This window comes from Boleophthalmus pectinirostris, unplaced genomic scaffold (genome assembly GCF_026225935.1).
Source record: "Boleophthalmus pectinirostris isolate CB_2022bp ecotype Guang Dong unplaced genomic scaffold, ASM2622593v1 HiC_scaffold_2, whole genome shotgun sequence".
NCBI lineage: Eukaryota > Metazoa > Chordata > Actinopteri > Gobiiformes > Gobiidae > Boleophthalmus > Boleophthalmus pectinirostris.
This window is the reverse complement of record NW_026571152.1, coordinates 25,269,783-25,288,605: the sequence shown is the minus strand read 5'-3', so window position 1 is coordinate 25,288,605 and position 18,823 is coordinate 25,269,783. Positions and strand designations below refer to the sequence as shown.

Sequence of the window (18,823 nt, the reverse complement as noted above, 5' to 3'; positions counted from 1 at the left end):
CATTGGATTTAACCATTTGCAATAAACAACCAGATAAAAGATAGACATATTAAGACAATGAAAAGATACTGATATAAATTTATATGAACAGTAACGAAATCAAAATCATGATCTGGCTGCAAATTTTTGGGAAGTTCGCTCACCCCAACTGTTTGTACTGATGTGACTTTCCCCAAAAGCAATTGCTGAGTTTCAGATGACATCAGAGCAGTCTTAGCCAATAATATTCAACATGGGGGGAGCTAAAAGCTAAAATAAATATTATTAAAATGTAGATTCTTGATGTAATACAGTGAATTCCAGGGCCTAGTCAGTTATTGAAATGTTCAGATTTAAGATTTGTGCATTTACCCTTTGGATATTTCATGGCAAAGTACAATGTCAGTCAATAGGGAAATCTCTTTTTTGCCCCCTGACATTATCACATTAGAATCTAAAAAACACCAATATCTGGTTAGCCTGAAGACTTGGGAGACTTGAAGCAAAAACTGAAACTACTGAAACGTGTGACTAACATTTGTCTAAATGACACTGTATCTTGTCTGACAGTGTAGCCATTACACAGAGCTGCATACAAACGCTGAAGTAGGGAAATACATCAACATGCAACACACACACACAGCAGCACCCTGGGCTAGCACCCTGAGCCAGCTCCTTTGTCAGGCTGTTGGGAGAGCAGCGGGTGGCCTGTGGGAGAATTTGGGGCTCCAAGGAGCACAGGAGTTGTTCCAAAACATTTAACTATACACTGCTAAACACTCAATGCCCAGTTTCCATTTTGAAAAGGATTGGTTGATAATGGTGGGATTAAATGGTACCCCATCTAAGTGACATATTGGGAAAAACTATCTTGAATAAAGGTGACTGAATTAGGAATTTTATCTGGATTTGAGTAAAAATGTGTGTATTTAATTAGTCACTTACCAAAAGAATAGACAGTTAAGGAGAATATTTTTTAGGTTATTTTAATAAATTCAATTTGCCTGAAAGATTTTCTATAACAAAGCTGGCAATCAGGTAGGGCTGGTAGACAAAAAATATATTTTTTTACTCATTTTGATTTATCACAGTTTTGTCTTACTGAAAAATATTCCATTTTATATTGATTTCCTGACCATAAAAAAGACTTTTAATCATTGCCATTTAACTAACTCCACAAAATACTCCATAGAGCAAGTTTGAACTCTGCTCCAAACCACATAATTTGACTGACAGAGTGCTGGCTGTAGACTTTCCCATTAATAGGACCTAAGTTGATCCCTGACATTAGAAATGAATTCATCTTGCTTTCGATTCACATTTGATTAATAGTCCAGCCATAAGAACAGGATAGGTTTTGTTCATTTTGAATAGCTAAAGTGCTCCAGGGACAAACAGCGTAATCAATAGGAACATTCAATTGAGTGTCCACAACATCAGAGACATGGACTGGTCTGGAGATAACCCAATCAATGTCAATGCTGCTAATGAATAATGTCAATGGAACACTGTTGACATGAAACGTGACACTGGTATAAGCTGGAAAAATACTGAATATCACAAACAGAAGAAAGTAGAGAGCAATAGTGACTGTACATCCACAGGGCTATCTATTATAGCCTCTTTCCACTGGAGCGGCTCGCTTTGGGAGTGCCTTGGAGTGGGTCTGCTTGTTTTCCATTCCCCAGGGGCAGGGCTCAAGATCCAGAGGCAGGGCTCAGGATCCAGGGGCAGGGCTCTGGATCCAGGTGAAGGGCTCTGTTCTGTGAGACACTGATGTCACCCAAACATAACTCTTGTTCTCTTAATTTATCCAATTTAAACTGAATCTGAATCATACCCCTTAATTTACAACCAATCTCAGTGATTCACCAAAATACGTTTAGTAATTCCAAGATTGTGACGCTTTGAAACGAGATGATTTATTTCATTTCTCGGCGCCTATGCGCCACATTTTAATGTCTCTTTATGTAATGCATTGGGTTTGGCTCATGTCAGATGCATTATGCCCTGGAAATTTAATATGTTTGATTTTTAAACGTGAGTGACGTGTGTAACCATAAACAGGAAACAGCTGTAAGCTGTGCTCTAGCTTTGTTTTGGCAGCATGTCGGTTCAACATTTTGCCATAACTAGAAATACAGTGATTTATTACAATATCAAGTCAGTGTTTGGTGAGATATTATTGTTTTATGTTTATTTCTGCTTTTTGCCATCTTGTTTTAGACTCTGTTTTCTCTCTTGTCCAATCATCTCATTTGATCGTTAACTACACCTAGCGGCGTACAGTACCAGGACCCTTCAAACTGTCACTTTAGTGTTTAGTGGAGATAGATGTGGCCTGTTCCAATCCGCTCCAAAGTGAACCATTGGAAATGAGGCTCATGTTTCTACAAGGAAACAGTAGCCACTGGATTTGGCTATTGTGCTCCCCACCCAGTGCATATAGTTGTGGATGTAGCACTTGCAGCAGCAGCTTTGTGCCTATGTGCATTGTGAGTATTTCAGGAGATAAGTGACATTTGATGGTTGCTAGGTAACTCAATGTTAACTTCTTGAACGACTGGCTGAAATACACAAAGGCTACTTACTATTTAACACAACCAAAATGCTGACAGTAACAAAACCCATAAGATTAGAAACCACTGTTCCTTCTGTGTTACTAGAGGTGGCCAGTTTTGACAAAAACATGTTAATATGAGCTTTGAGTTATAATGCATCAATGAGTTCTGTAAAATTAACCACAAAAGTCCAGAAATATATACAAGTTTGCTCAGAAAAGGGAAAATATATGTTTTTAACGTTTGACATTACACGAATCACATGTTTAGAGTCATATTCTGATACAGATTCAAGTAAACAACACAATGTTCAATCTGTGTATGATTCACCTGCGTCAGTCACAGGTTGAGGCCAAGCATCTCTGTTGTGTACGCAGAAACACAGAGTATTACTGTTTGTAAATCTATTCAGAACAGCTGAACTGTGAAACAGACCTCTCCATAGGGAAGACACTCTCATCTCCAGTTCAGCCCCGGAGAGGCAAAGAGAGCCTTTATACACAGTATTAAAAATCTCTCCAAAAAAGGGAGTGGTGGCACTGAATAGAGGAATTATGCAATAGGCACAAACAAAAATAGACCACTCAGCTTGTTACTATTTCACTGCTTCTGTAATGTGGCCAGAATTGAGTTCAATAGCTAATTTTTTTCAGCATGACTTATTTTGCAGAGACAATTTTCTGCCTGAATCTTTTGCCAGTCATGATGAGGCCAGAAATGTGATATTAGGAGACAGATATGAGCTGAACAAAATGTCTTTACTAGAGAAAAAAATTTAGAAACCCCAAACTTGGAGCTAGAAAAATACCAGTCACTGACTAAGGAATCTGGATATTGATGGTGACTGCAGAGTTAAATCAAAAGCCAAAAAGACCATCACAGGAATAGAAAATGCCAAATTTTCGGAAATGCATGACGTGGCAGCTGTTAAAACCTCTCCCCAGAAGAACAGTTTAATATGCATAAATCATGTCTCTAAAACTGGAGCAATAACTCACTACTGACCAGCAGTTTCAGACTATAATAAATAATACCACCACAAATGGTGCACATAAATTATTTTTGGGTGCAGCAAAACAGCACTTCACTGTCACTTCATGTCCTTGTGAGGCTTCCATTTTAACTAAAAAGACAGATTCTTCTCTGTGAGTTTTGGTGATAAAATAAGGGTGTCTTCATATTCAACACAGACTTCCAGAGGGCTCATCAGGTGTTCTTCCAAGTGAAATCCACCAGCAGACAGCACTTGTTTTCCCAAAAGCGGGGTGTGGCTAACACTGCGCTAATCCCTCCCTTGCTCCTTCACCGAGCATTAGCAAATCTTCAATGAATTTGACATTGGTCTGAGCCGGGTTTTGTCGTGATATTAACCATCTCACCCTTCCATTGTCTCTTCCAATCTCAATGTCAGTTCAGCCTGGAGCCTTTCTCCTCTGCTCCTTTGTTTCACATTTTCATTGTATCTTTTATCAGAGCTATTTCATACCAACTTTGATATGTCATGCTGAGTATTTATAGCTGTAACGGTCATGAACTGGCACTAGGCAGTTGGAAGGAAGAGTTTTTGTTTTTTTTGTTGTCTGTGGGCACACTTCCATCACCTCCTCCGACGTACAGTCAATAGAGCACTATATCTCCAACTGGGTCAATAAATCCAACCTGTCGAATCCTATTCACGGGCTGCAGAGACGGGGAGATGTTTGTGTGCGCGTGACTACAGGGGTGGTGGGAGGTGAAGTACAATGTCGAGTACAAAGCCTACAGAGCAACAGTCTTCTCTCTCACAATATGCCAACATCGCTCTCCTCATTTTAGCATCCTCCCCCTCCCAGCTCATCTGTCCATTCTACACGATCATTTAGATAAATCCGCAATGATGACATTCTCTATTAGACAGAGACTAGGGCGTAGCGTTACAAAGATGAGGCGTACATACCTTCAGTGGAGTGAGTAGAGCTGGAGCTGTGGTATTCTGTGCCTGTGCTCAGAGCTGCCCGTGGAGTGTATGCAGCAGCCTGATGTCTGTGGGTGCACCAGACAAAAAGGAGAGAGAGGGAGTGACGTTGTCCCTCCATCCTGATGATAAACACAGAGCACGTGGCTTATGATGCACAAGAGCAGCCAACCACGACGGGCGACGTGCAGGGGGCTAAGGACACACAAGCAAAGGATCAAATTAAGAAACGCGAAGCTTCCAGATTCACAACAGATTATACATTTCCTCTGCAGGAAATCACCTCATGGAGACAGTGAACAAGGCTGCAATGGACAGAATACTATTATATTTGTAGTCATGTGGCAACAGTAGATTCATACAATAAATACAGAAGGAATATTGATTTATTTCATTCATAAAATATAAAAGGCAACAATGTTGTAAAGAGACAAAAACATGAATGAAAAGAAGCAATGAAAAAAGCAATCTTAAAGGTGCACTGCTTAACTTTTTGGTTGGAGATCTGTCACCTGCTTGTTTCTATGGGTATGTCCTTGCTTTGTCTAGAATGTTCCACAGTATATTAAACAGCTCTACCTTACATTTATTAAATTACAGCTCATTTATAGCTCAAAAATACCTTGGAAAAACAGGCATTCTGACTGTGAGCAGGGTTGCCTTTCCTCAGATTTGACTAGTAACTTCATCTGGTTTGGTCTTCATGAAGATAAAAAAGCTTAATACAATACCGTAAAGCATTCCAGACAACGCAATAACATCTCCATGGAGAAAAGCATTTGACGGATCCTCCACCAGAAAAGTTACACAATGCACCTTTAAGTTATCTGCCTATTTTTCCAGTTAATGCTTTGACAGAAAACATTTCCATTATTTCATATACAGTATATTGCTGTATAGCTGGATTCCACTCGTCTCTACGTCATTATTTTGCATTAATCTTAATCAAGATCTACAATCATATTGGCCAACATGCTGGAAATAGCCCGTCAATATTATTCACTGATCTGAATAAGCAGTAACAACAATAAAACACCATTTACTAGTAGATTATGGTTTTCCAAAAACATGGTAAATCATAAATATAATGAATAAATTTAACAAAAATGTAAGAATGTGCATTTGAAAAGATAATAAGTCAGGTGTTTTTCCATGCTTGGCTTCATTCCTTAACATAATATTTTTTACACAGCGTTATTATTTTGATCTGAAACCATACACTGCATATTCTTGTACCCCACTGTGCGTTTTGTTTTGCTATGTTTGTTCCTCTCAGGCTCTATGACCTACTTAGCCCATCCCAGACAGGCTGACTAGACAGGGCTTCACATTGGTGCAGGCTTTAGCACTGCTCTCCGCACTTTGTCTTTTTTGATCCGACTGCACTACACAATTAGTTAAAAACTATAACCTGAATGCCACATTAATTAAGTGTTTGAAGTAGCGGCATAGACAACTTTAGTTTACATTTTTCCCTCTAACTAGTACAAAATAGTCAACCCTTCACAAAATGTCTTTGGCTGTGACAGTTGTGGTGCTATCAAGACTTAATAGAGATGGTTAGAGTTGAGCCTGCGCAATTGAAATCAAAATATCCTGTATTATTATGTATAAAAATTGCTAACTCTACTAATATGTTGAAATGTATGAGATTATTGTTTCTCTCTTAAAGGGCCCATATTACACTATTTTCTAAGTTATGTTGTTAAAGCTATGTGATAATGTTATAATAATACCTGGAGTTGTGTTTTGTTACATTCACAAATGTTTAACACACAAATCAGCATTTTTAGGTTCTTTTTTCAAACCAGCCAATCTCTCCTGAAATAAAGATAAAGGAAGTCAACCTGAACACTAGCGCGTCATGACATCACAAGGTGGAACAGAGCATTTTGAGCTTTGGAGATCTAGACAGACTAACAATAAAAGGTTACTCAAGTTTGAATGAAACAGAACACATCTCCAGGTATGTTTTTTTAGGAGGTGACAACATTATAACATGGCTCAAAGCTCACAAGAGTCAGGTTTGTGTAATATAAGACAATCCGTGTATCATTTGTTCATTCATTTTTCAAAATAAAACAAAAAATAAGAAAGCGAAAAAACAACTGTTTTCTTCATTATTTATCTCCAAAACCAAAATGAAAAAACTGATAACTAATTGTTTTTTCAGTTTTAGATTTTGTGTTTAAATGAATAATGGAAAAAACAGATAATGCTCGTTTCCCGTTTCCGTGACTTAAACTGAGATGCCGGACTGAACAAGGACTGAACCCTGACTAAAACAGGTCTAAAATAGGTCTAAACCAGGTCTAATCCAGGACTAAATCAGGACTAAACCGCTCTCAGTCCTGGTCTCAGTCCTGATCTTGTCCCAGTCTGGTCCTGGTCTCAGTCCTGGTCTCAGTCTTGATCTTGTCCAGGTCTGGTCCTGGTCTCAGTTCCGATATGGTCCCGGCCTCAGTCCCGGTCTCAGTCCTGGTCCTGGTCTGGTCCCGGTCTCAGGACTAAACCAGGACTGAACCAGACCGGGATTGAGACCAGGACAGAGACCGGGACCAGACCAGGACTGAAACCGGGACCAGACCAGACCGGGATTGAGACCAGTTTAGTCCTGGTTTAGTCCTGGTAGAGTCCTGTTTTAGTCCTGGTTTAGAGCTGGTTTAGTCCTGGTTAAGTTCTAGTCCAGTCCAGCATCATAGTTTAAGTCACGGAAGTGAGAAACGGCCATTATGAGTTTTTTCCTTTTTTCATTTACACCTAAAATCGAAAAAAAAAACAAAAAAAAACAATCATCATCTGTTTTTTCATTTTGGTTTTCAAGAAAAATAATGAAGAAAACATTTTCTTATTTTTGGTTTCATTTTGAAAAATGAATGAACGAATGACATACGGATTTAGGACCTTTTATGTTACTTGTCCGGAGTCACGTTTAAAATAGGCACTATGAACGAATTGAATTAATCTAATCAACTGCTAATTTAATGGTAATTACACTTAACACTTAAAATCAATTAGTAAAATCAAATAGGATTATAATCACAATCAGATAATGTTTTGACATGGATCATAAAAGGAGGGAGGTTGTGTTATAAGGCGGATGCTTTTTCCTCTCACCTGTTTCATTTCAAAGACACAGGTGCTGCTGGTTTGCTATTGCATGATCTGAGCCTCATTGTTCATTTTGCAGCAAACACTTCTAAACACAGCTGGGGCCAGTGGTCGTCTCCAACCAAATGAGGCATGTCTACAATGAACCCAACCAACAATCTGAAGCATCAAGGTAGTATCAAGGTAGTGATGTGGTAAAATATAACACACTGCAACCTTATCACTATAATTTGAGTGTTTTTAATTACTTGATTACTTCTATTAATATAATTCCCATTTCCATCACAATAAGTATTCAATTAAATGGCTCCAGTGTCTTTATGCAAGTTTAGTCTAGAGTTTCAATTCATAAAATAGGATTTTAAATTGCACTCTGGTGGGTCTTAAGTGTCATGTGCACCCACTTCTTCTGAAAGAATAAAGGATTTTTGTCTCTGAAACAATAAATAACTTTTTCTTCTCTTGTTATTGCATATTGCCCATGTTCCACTAAAAGTCACAGGTTCAGCATAAACAGCAGTTCTACCCCTAGCCTCTATTATATTATTATTATCAGCATTGGTATAGAGAGTTGCAAAAATTTGCAATTATTATTAGGGGTGTCAAATTATTGCGTTAATTGCGATTAATTAATTACAGTCATATTTAGTGCGTTATGTTTTTTAATCGCGTTAATCTCATTTTTATTCTCTAACTTTACTCTTTCTGTATGTGAGTTGCTTTATTATAAAACCTGTTTTTATGTGTTGTTGGGACAACACACACACACACACACACACAAAAAAAAACACATTTATAAATTTTTTTATTTCGGTAATTCCACTCATTGACGGAAACCCACACAAAACGCGCGCAGTAAGAGCGATGTAAACGTCATGTTCACGTTGGCGGCGTCAGTCACACAATGGACGAGGTCGAAGAGCCAGTAGAACAGTCAGCAGTGCACAGGTAAAAACGCATTTGTGTCTTGGAAATTATTCTCCAGACGTGAAATATAAAAGAAAATAACAAATATAATATCGCCTACAACTTAAATGTCACTGGTGAAAACAACCTGCATAGGCTCATGATGTCTGCACTACTGTCCTATAGTGACCTGCCACATGAGGGGACACGCACACAAACACACACAAACACAACACACACAAACACAAACACACACAAACACACACAAACAAAAACACACACAAACACACACCTTCATCATCGTCATTAACCTGAGAACGCGCGGACCACGTTTCCTTCCGTAGACACTGCGCGGACACCGACGTGCACCCGTGAGCCGCGTGAGGATCGTGTTTTCTCGCGTACGCTGCGTAAACCGCGCTTCCTCCTGTGCGCCTCTAAACCAGAACTAACACCAAGACTAAAACCGGGACTAACCCAGTCCAGGACTAAACCAGGACTAAACCAGAACTAAAACCAGAACTAAAACCTGAACTAAAACCAGAACTAAAACTGGTCTAAACCAGGACTAAACCAGGACTAAACCAGAACTAAAACCAGAACTAAAACCAGGTCTAAACCAGGTCTAAACCAGGACTAAACCAGGACTAAACCAGAACTAACACCAGGACTAAAACCAGGATTAATCCATTCCAGGACTAAACTAGGACTAAAGTAGGATTAAAGTAGGTCTAAACCAGGTCTAAACCAGGACAAATACCAGTGATCTCAAATATAAAGTATTTCTCTATCAATAATATTTTTAATATGGTTAAGGAAAGACTGGACTTTTTATTGTCTTTAAGTAGACAAAAGTTATTATGTTCAGATTTCCTCGTCTTTGCTACTTTACAGCAAACAGTTTCTTATTCATGGAGTCTTGGGCTCAACAGCCAATTTGGAGAGATTTGTTAAACAATAAATGACTTTATAAAGTCACTTTTTTTTAATCTATATCAGTCTTTTGATCTGCCACAATAATGTAATAATGAATTTAAATGAAAATACCTCAAATTGAAGGCTTTTCTCAGCAATTTTTAGGTGAGATTAAAATGAGATTAATTAATTAATTACAGATCATAATTAATTAATCTCTCAATTTTTTTAATCGCATGACAGCACTAATTATTATATTATAATACTCGTATACTACTATCAGAAATATTAACAAATAATGCATTCACTTATTTTTCTGTCTATCAACATTGAGAACTGCTGCCTGGAGTGAAAATTTAAAATCATATTTACAACAATTATTTTTTTAAAAGACAGTTTTTGTAAATGCAGTTGGATTATCCCGATTCTCAGTTAAGCAGTTTAGTAACTCAACAAATCTCATTAACACTATTTAATATTTTAATACAGTTGCTTTCAAAAGCACACAGCGTCCTTGATAGAGCCTCCTGCCCCACTCAATGATTAGGAAATGATCTTTTTCTAAAGGCTACTGTTCTTTTTTCTCTTTTTTGCCTGGGTTATGACATCAAAAACTGTGCTTTAGCAAAAAACATGGTTTATATTGTGACATTTAAAGAATTAAATTAATTTAATTAAATGAATGAAAATCTAAGACCTCGGTTCCTCCAGACATTTTTATTGATCCTGCTGGATACTGAATGCTGTGGAGCAGGAGCCATGAACCAACCGACTGCGGCTATTATTGGTATGACTCAGAGCTCTGTGAGGCTGAAAATTGGCCAGTGTAGATTTGCAATTTCCAGAAGTGATTATGTCTGTAGTTGAGAGATAAATCTTGTACCAGTGAGCTGCAGTGGGTGCTACAAACAGAACACCTCTGTTTTGAAAGGAGCAGATATATTTTTATTATTATATTAGATTATATTGCTGAGGGCATTCGTCATAACAAACACTTCACCTGAATTGTTTAACCTTTGCTGAATATCACTTAAATAATGGAAAATGATAGATGACAGATTTCAAATGCTGAGCATGGCTTTACTGACTTTATGGCTGTACAGAAGCCAGATTTCATTTTTCAGTGGGCTTTATGGCGTAAGCACGCAGACAGTAGACAAAAGGAAGTTGCACACTGTGTAATGTGCATTCTTAAAGGATTATTAGATGTCATACTGTGCTGCTCGAAGTGACTGGAGCAGCTTTGTCCATGTCACACTGAGGGTCGTGAAATGGCTGTGATTTGTCTGCACTGAAAAGGCTCTGGTCAGGAAGTGTCAGCCTAAGTGCTCCTTATGAGCTTCAAATGAGAGGACGAGAGGACATTGTCAACTACTACACTACTACTACACTGTTAACTAAAGGACAATCGGAGAGAACCCTGTGCTGGATAAGATCTGAAAGAGCTGAATGCTGTTATTTATAAATGTTCTGCTGACAGATATACAGACAGACCACAAAACATCAAAGAATTACCCATTAGTTCACAACACGATATTTGCATTGTCCGTATCCATGGAGACTGTGCAAGAGGCTAGCGAAGGAGCTAGCTATGGACATTTAAGATGCTATAGGCTTTTTAAAACATATGTGGCAGCAAATGTGGCTGAAGGCCTTCCAGAGGAAATACTTTGAGGGAATTTGAGTTGTATCACCAACCAAAACACCAGAGCAGGAAAAAGGCTTTTCCTGTTGTGTTCACCTGGTTCACACATTTTCAATAAATCAAACGTAAAAATCATCAGCTTTATCCTATATGGTAAGCACACTATGGTCAGCTGCGGACCAGGACAAGCCAGTTTTAACTCAAATACAGCACTAACCTAAACCACATATTATTAGCTATTAAGGACCTACTATGTATAGCAGTCTGACACATATTTCAGTAGTATTTTGTTCCTGGGCTGCCACCTGCTCCAGATAATGAAGCAGACCTCTCCTCAGTGCTGACAGCAGGGCATTGTGGGAGCTGCAACTCGAGTGCCAGCACTGGGGGGTGTGAGTGTGATGTGGGCGTCGCTTCAGATATGGATAATCCTGCTAGCTAGCACCTCAGCTCTCATTACCAGACTGAGCTTTGAGAGCAGATCACCTCAATCATTTAGATCCATACCTTTCCAGTGACAATACGGCTACTTTCTATGTGGTGGTCCATCTCCTCTCTCTTGTGGGTGTATACTGTTCCTCTCTCTGGCTTTTCCTGGAGTCCACTGGAAGAGCTCTACAAAAAGCATAATGAAAGATTTAGTGTGTGAGACAATATGTCTGAATATGACAGGGAATATAGAAAAGCATCATTATTTCAGTGGATCAGTTCAAGTCAAGGCACATATCATAACAATCACTACAGTGAATAACAGATCTTTCACCTAACTCATGGGAATGATAAATATTTCTGTAAGTGTACCTTCTGTCCTTGATGTCAATAGAAGCAGGGAAAATGGGCAAGCATACAGATTGATTGTGAGTTGCTAACAGCAGTTCTTGTCTCTAGTGGTCTGTGCAACAGGGAGGGAGCAGTGACCGGTGATGCACTTTTGAAACATAGGTTGGCTGTGGAGTAAGAGGTGGGGTCACGATTTTGTAGAAACAAATAAAATCACAGAATGAATCACCGAATGACAATATCACCAAAATATCTTCTACCTATCAAGATTACATTTTTATTTCCATATCATCACCCAGCTATACTGCAGGGTCTGTTTAAAATGGTAAGTGGTAAATGGTCATATTTTTATAAAGTGCTTTTCCACATTCGAGTCATTCAAAGCACTTTACATGAAGGAATTGTTCACCCATTCTCATACACATTCATATACCAGTGTACGCAGACACTGGGGGCGAGGTTGGTTCTTACCCAAGGACACAACGATAGAATTCATCTGTGGGAACTGGAATCACAACGCCAACATGGGTCAGTGATACTGTATGTCAAGAACGGGATTCAAACCACCAAACTTCGAATCAGAAGACAAAGACTCTACCAGTTGAATACAGGAAAAAAAACACTCTGGGTTTGATGGATAGGTTCAGACAAGTGCTCGGTTTGTTGTTAATGGCTGGTGGTCATGACTGTTATTAAAGACGAGGTCATTATTGAACCATTGAAATAAATATTTAAGCACAAGCATACCCTATGGCTTCTACTTTAAAAGGGTTAAGTTTATATTCAGTGCATTGAGTGACAGATCTTAGATTTTATGCTAGTACAAGTAGGTATTCAAGTTTTCATAATGAGCTCTGAGTTAAGAGGACAAAGGTAATGAACATGGAGTGAGTTTGAATACAGCTGCTGAAATGTAATTGCATAGACCCAGAATAGAAAGTGCTTGCCTGTCAGAGCAAGTCAATCACCAATCACAAGACACAGACACTATTACAGGAGAGACAGAGAGACATCCTTTTATGTAGAAAAAGTGGAGCACAGTGGAAAGGACTGTTTAATTGTGTATGTTTAAGAAATCCCACACGTCACAGGTCCTTAAAGTAGACACTAGCCAGAGGTGATATTAATGTTTTATTTGTCGGCTCTCTGGACCCTCGCCCTCAGCCTGGCGCTACTTTAACTGTCTTCAAAGATACACAGACATGCCGCAGTTACATCAGGCCAAAAGGGGATGAATCTGAATTATTGTGTCTTCTAAGTAACGCTTATTACACACTTAGAATAGCTGTTTGTGTCTTGTAAAACAAATCTAGTACTGAAGTGTTAGTGTGTGTGTGTTAGTGTATTTTGTCTTTTATCAAACAATAGATAGAAACGCAAACGTAAGGAAAGGGGGAATAGTAAATTCCAGTGAAACTTAACTTCAGTATAGTCTTTATGAACTTATTTTTGTTTGTTTGGTAGGGATAGTACATCAGTCATCACTTGTATTATGTAAAATTGACTCTTGTGATGTTTAAGCCATGTTATAATACTGTTACTGCCTCAAAAACATACCTGGAGTTGTGTTTTGTTTCATTCACACATGTTTAAGTAACCGTTTATTATTAGTGTGTCTAAAACTCAAAATACTCTGTTCCACAGTGATGTCATGAAGGGTTAGTTTTCAAGTTAACACACCTATTACCTTTTGTTAAGCAGAGGCAATTCCAGGTCTGAAACTTTTGAAAAGATACTACTGAAGGTATATGGGGTTTAAAAAACACAATGGAGCACTTCCTGTATTAGCACATGACAACACGAGGTGGAACAGAGTGCTTTCTGCTTGAGAGAAGACCTCAGGTATAACAGGTTTGTTTGTGATGCGGAAACAACATTATAACATAGATCAAAATAAAGGACCTTTAAGTCTACACTTTGCTCACAGTAATAAAAGATTCTTATATAATATCAGGAAATGTTACACAGAAAGATTTAGAATTGTATGACATTAAAACAACCTCAATCCAACACTTACATACCAGCCTGGATAAATGACAGTGGCGCCAGTAGATTTCCAAAAATACTTTCCAAACTCACACAGGGAGGTAACCTTAAAAAAACAAAAGGAAAGATTATTTAATATGTTTAAAGTAATAAGGAACTATATGTATACATATTTTATTGTAGTTATAATATTTTTAAACAAGGCCTGGATTTGTAAGTGGTTGTTTAAATGTGGGGTCAGAAGTCTTTGTGGCAGAACAATCCTATACCAGGATCAATGAAAACAGCCCAGAGGCGATATCAATAGCTTATATCAGCCTGACCTATAACATCCAAACAGCCTGTCCATCAGGGGAGCAGCATTAACACCTAGTACTCAGACCGCCCACACACACCCACATTATCAAACATTTTCATAATAGTAATGCATTTGTTTTATATAGAGCTTTTTTGGAAACTCAAAGAAGCTTTACACTGCATCACTCTTTTCACATCTGGACTGATATAAGTGAAGTTGCTTCAAATCTTTCTGTATATAATTTTGATCTACTTTTTCTTGTATGTATATTTGTCATAATTTGCATGCAAGTTTATAATAACTTGTAATTTTGCCAAACACATATGTAACTACAATATGATATTTCCACAAGGTAGAGAAGTATATTATCAAAATGTAATTGGTTACCTTTTGTGGACAGACCTCATGTCCTCCCGCCTCACTTCTCCCTCTCTGACCTTTACAGGAGTCCATTGGCAGAGCACAATTGAGACTAGGAGCGTAATAGTTGTGTGAAACCAGGAACATAAATGTGAATCTAAAAAAGTAAAATGACACTTCTTTTAGTTTAACTTAGATTTAAAAAAGAAAAAAAGTAGTAGTACACAGTCTTGTGGCTGGGTGGTCCAGGGATAACTTGGCACACAGGGAACATGTCAGATCTGTGGAGAGAAAACATCTGTCAATACACTGAATGACTATGGGGAAGCCCATGACAGTTGTGTAATAGGCAACACCAAGTGGAGCAGGCATTTCACCCACAGACTGTATGTCTATGATTACATCTGACAGCTCTCAGTGGCACACACAGGAAAAAGGCTAGTGACACCACAGGCTAGTGGATTTATCCTTGACTTCTACTCATACTTAGCAGCCCCTGAAACCCTGACTATTTTCATGACTTGTAGTGGAAACCTTTTAGACCTATTGTTCATCAACAATCTGTATTACAGCGTTAAATAGCCACTTTACACCGGTTACCATTTTGATCTGTGTTAGTAATTTATCAATTACTATCACACGGACCACGTGGTTTGGCTTAAGCTTCACGAGAGTAAACTACATTTTACTCAATCCTTCATTAACTTACCGTAAAGTTCGTGAACGTAATTTAATAATAAAAGAAACTATGCAAATTACCAACTTTGTCCTCTCAACTACAGGTCGGTTTACAGGTGACATGTTTTCAGTCTTCTGTCCAGTGAAGCTCAAAATATGCGCTAAATTTCACGTGTGCGTGATTACGCACGCGCATATGCTAACCTTGGTCCATGCCATGCTGCTCGATTCTTAACAATGCAAAGAGTGTTGCTCAAAAATCTGTTGTTGTTGTTTACTTATTACTTATTTTAATGAGTATAAACAATCAAATCTAGGCAAGACAAGTATGGACACAAGCCAGTGCATGAGCATGAGAAGGAGATGAGCTATAGAGAAACGCCAGAAGGAAAATCCAACATTTTGCTCATTTTCATTCCATCATTTAACTTCCACGTTTTGAGAATCCAATTGCCTAAAATATGGAGCAACTTTTATTGAATATCACATTGAATAGTATTTTCACAAGAAAGCACCAGCATATTTTTTGTGAATTGTTACAACACCACATCAAATCGATTCAGTCAAAACACACTCTTCTCAGTGTTTCAGAGGAAAGGTGAAGCTCAGAGCCTCAGGCCATTTCATCCATATGAAGGAAAGAGATTAAACAGCTTCACTGTTATTGGACAACCTGTGGGATCCCCTCCAGAGCTGATCAAGGCCTGGCTATAATCCAGTCTCTGCTTTTAGGCAATTGAAGCAAAAACTGTCAAATTGTAAGTGGTTACCTGGCAACTGTAACACACATGAATGAATCACAGCCTCACCACTTGAAAGGTCATTGTTGTCAGTTTCTTAGCTCATGTTTGTCTTCACAGGGAGTTGTTTCCAGTCATACTCTAGAAATGGCAATGATGTAAAAGAAACCAAAACTCAACTATACTATAGAATTTTTAATTTTATTTTGTCTAATTAAAACAATGTGCTTGAGGAAATTAAAGAATCATCTCAAATGTGGCCCACAAAATACAACTTGGCAATAAAATGTCTATTAAATGTGTATTAAAGTCTGTAGTCTTGAATCCTTTTATTTGTGCACGATTAAGGCTGCACATCATTGATCTTCCTCTTGCGGTAGTTGAGGACAAGGCTGGAGGCGGTCAGCTGAGAGGCCTGGCCCTTCTCCCAGCTCTGGAAACCATTGAGTCCGCTCTGGCCCGACTTGAACAGGGCTTTCTCCAGACAGTCCAGTTTCTCCACGAGGGCAGACGTGTCTTCATTGTAGGCGTTTTGAGAGGAGTCCATTGTTCGCCGGAAACGCCCAATGAACGTCTGTGAATGTGAGGAAAGAAAACAAAATAGATTGCAAATAAATGACAACCACTCATTTATAAACACTATTATTGTATATTATAGGTGTGTGATATTTATCAGAGACTGCACTGGCTTTACACAGGGTACATACATTTAATTACAGATCTAAATAGGAGAGCTTCATGGAAAATATGTATGCTTTGGTAGGCCATGATCTACAGAATAATTAAGAAAACTACCATGTACAAAGCAATCACAGTCTATACTATACAAATCTGGAGTCCAAATGCTTTATGTCCAAAACCCATTTGTGCAATGCAGCTCTATAAGTGTAGTCCACCTGCGGGCTGTAACCTTGACCCAGCCTTGGATAACATCAAATCCTTTGCAAAATGGTTTCTTCGTAAGATAAACTTGGTATTCAGTGTTAAAGTTGCAAAGATAACAGAAAACTTTGACTCAGCTTTGGAGGCTGCTTCTATCAACAGTAGGAACTTACTGATACTATGGCTCCCCCTTGTGTTAACATTTTTGCAAACACACGAATACAACTCAGACCTGTTTCCCATTTTTTTGCCATTTGAGACATTATGAAAGATAGTTAATACACTGTCATAGAGACTATTAAGTGTAACATGTAAAATACTTGTTCAGATCTTAGGCGACAGATCTAATAAAAGAAAGAGTTACAAGTACAAGTCCGTACCTGTAGCAGTGCTTGAGCAATCTCTGGATTTTCAGGGCTGTCAAAATGCAGCAGCTGTGAGCCCAGGCCGTAGTAGTATGGTCCCATCTTGTGCAAATCCACCACATTAGGGTCCGCAGTGAATACCGTCCTCCAGCCCTCCCTGTAGACTTTGGGCAACTCCACAGAGAGCACTCTCCTCTTCCTCTCATACAGACCCTTCGCCAGCCACAGTGGAAGCTCCATCTTTGAACCCTGATACAGAGGAGAGAAAAATATATCCCTCTAGTTAATCTATATTGGCAGTACATTTGATCTGACGCTAATCACTTATAGCCCACACGTCATATCCGCGGGAATAAATGTACTGTCTATAAGTATTTCACCTCTGATATATCTGGGGAGTCCGTGGATTTCTCCAAAAAGCCCAGACGAGGAAAAGTGCACTCTGTCCGGGTGGGCAGCCTCTCGTGGGACAACAAAATATCATCGAGTGAGAAAAAATTTTCCTCCATCCCGACTCCCGGAGGCACTGGAAGGTACGATTGTGACTCCATAGCGCTAGACATATAACTAAACTAGTTAATTACAACTAAATATCTTGTTAATGACGATAAAAGCATCTAGCGTTGTTTATCCCGATTTCCTGTTTTCCGCTTTTGCTGGTTTGCCGCCGCACCTCAAGGACCAATCACAAAACCGCATTTACTTCTTTGTGTCAAAATGGCGGCAGCTGCACGTAACCACTGATGCACTAGCGCCACCAGGCGGCAAATCATACTTGTGTGTTCGTCATTTTTCAATGCTCTGCTAATACTGGTATAAGTCATGAATGTTTTCCAAGCTGGTTGTAGTTTAGCAGTTTAAAAATGCAAATAATGTTCAACAAAGTAAGTTTGCTAATCTGTGTCTCATTCATTAAATGCAATTATGAACATTCAAAACGCATGAGTGGTGAATATTATGAACTAGGCTTTCAAAGTCTTGGGAGTTTTAAAAGCTACTTGATGTAGTAACAAAATCACCCATTGGGGGACGCAATATGACCACAATATATCTTACTCTTTTCTATTCTGCTTAAAAAAAAAAAAAAAGTCAAAAAAGCCGTAAGTGCTAAATATTATCAGCTTCAGAGCAGCAAGACAGACGGCTTAAGGCTTAATTTCCTTTTTTCTTCTTCTTTTTTTTAATTTTTTTTATTCCTTTTAAATTAATTCTGGCTAGATTAGTATAAGCCTACGTGTAAATAGAGTCTGTATTAGTGAGATTTCATTAGCCTAATAATAATCTCTAGGGCTGCTGTCATCGGCCTGTGCCTACAGTAGGCCTCATGTAGAAGCCTGTTATATATTTGCCTTGGCCAGGAACCGCATATTATAGGCTATGTATAGAGCAGTCTATATAGGTAATTTATAGGTAATTTATGGAGATTTATTGTCCTCCTAAACCACTACTGCCTCAACATATGGTTTATTAATTCCATCTTTTAGCAATTGTTTTGGCAACAGATCTGATCTAAAAGTGTAGTCTGTGTCACTGCGTACACACCTAATGTTACATTTGTTACATCCTGGTCTTTAAAGAAGTCACACAGTCGGTTGAGTATATCATCTAGCACAATTTATTCCACCATTTGTTTACAGTAGCGTTGTAAATGCAGTTTGTTGTA

General features: G+C 38.5%; 1 protein-coding gene across 1 annotated transcript; it reads right to left on the bottom strand.

The window, feature by feature from the left end:
* Window positions 1–15,625: 15,625 nt before the first annotated feature.
* Window positions 15,626–17,837, bottom strand: gins3 (GINS complex subunit 3). Its single transcript, XM_020935299.2, has 3 exons — window positions 17,541–17,837; window positions 17,176–17,409; window positions 15,626–16,487 (listed from the first exon to the last, which is right to left on the bottom strand). Exons 1-3 carry the CDS (start codon window positions 17,721–17,723, stop codon window positions 16,257–16,259), a joined length of 648 nt encoding a protein of 215 aa, XP_020790958.1. The 5' UTR covers window positions 17,724–17,837; the 3' UTR covers window positions 15,626–16,256.
* Between the last annotated feature and the right edge of the window lie 986 nt (window positions 17,838–18,823).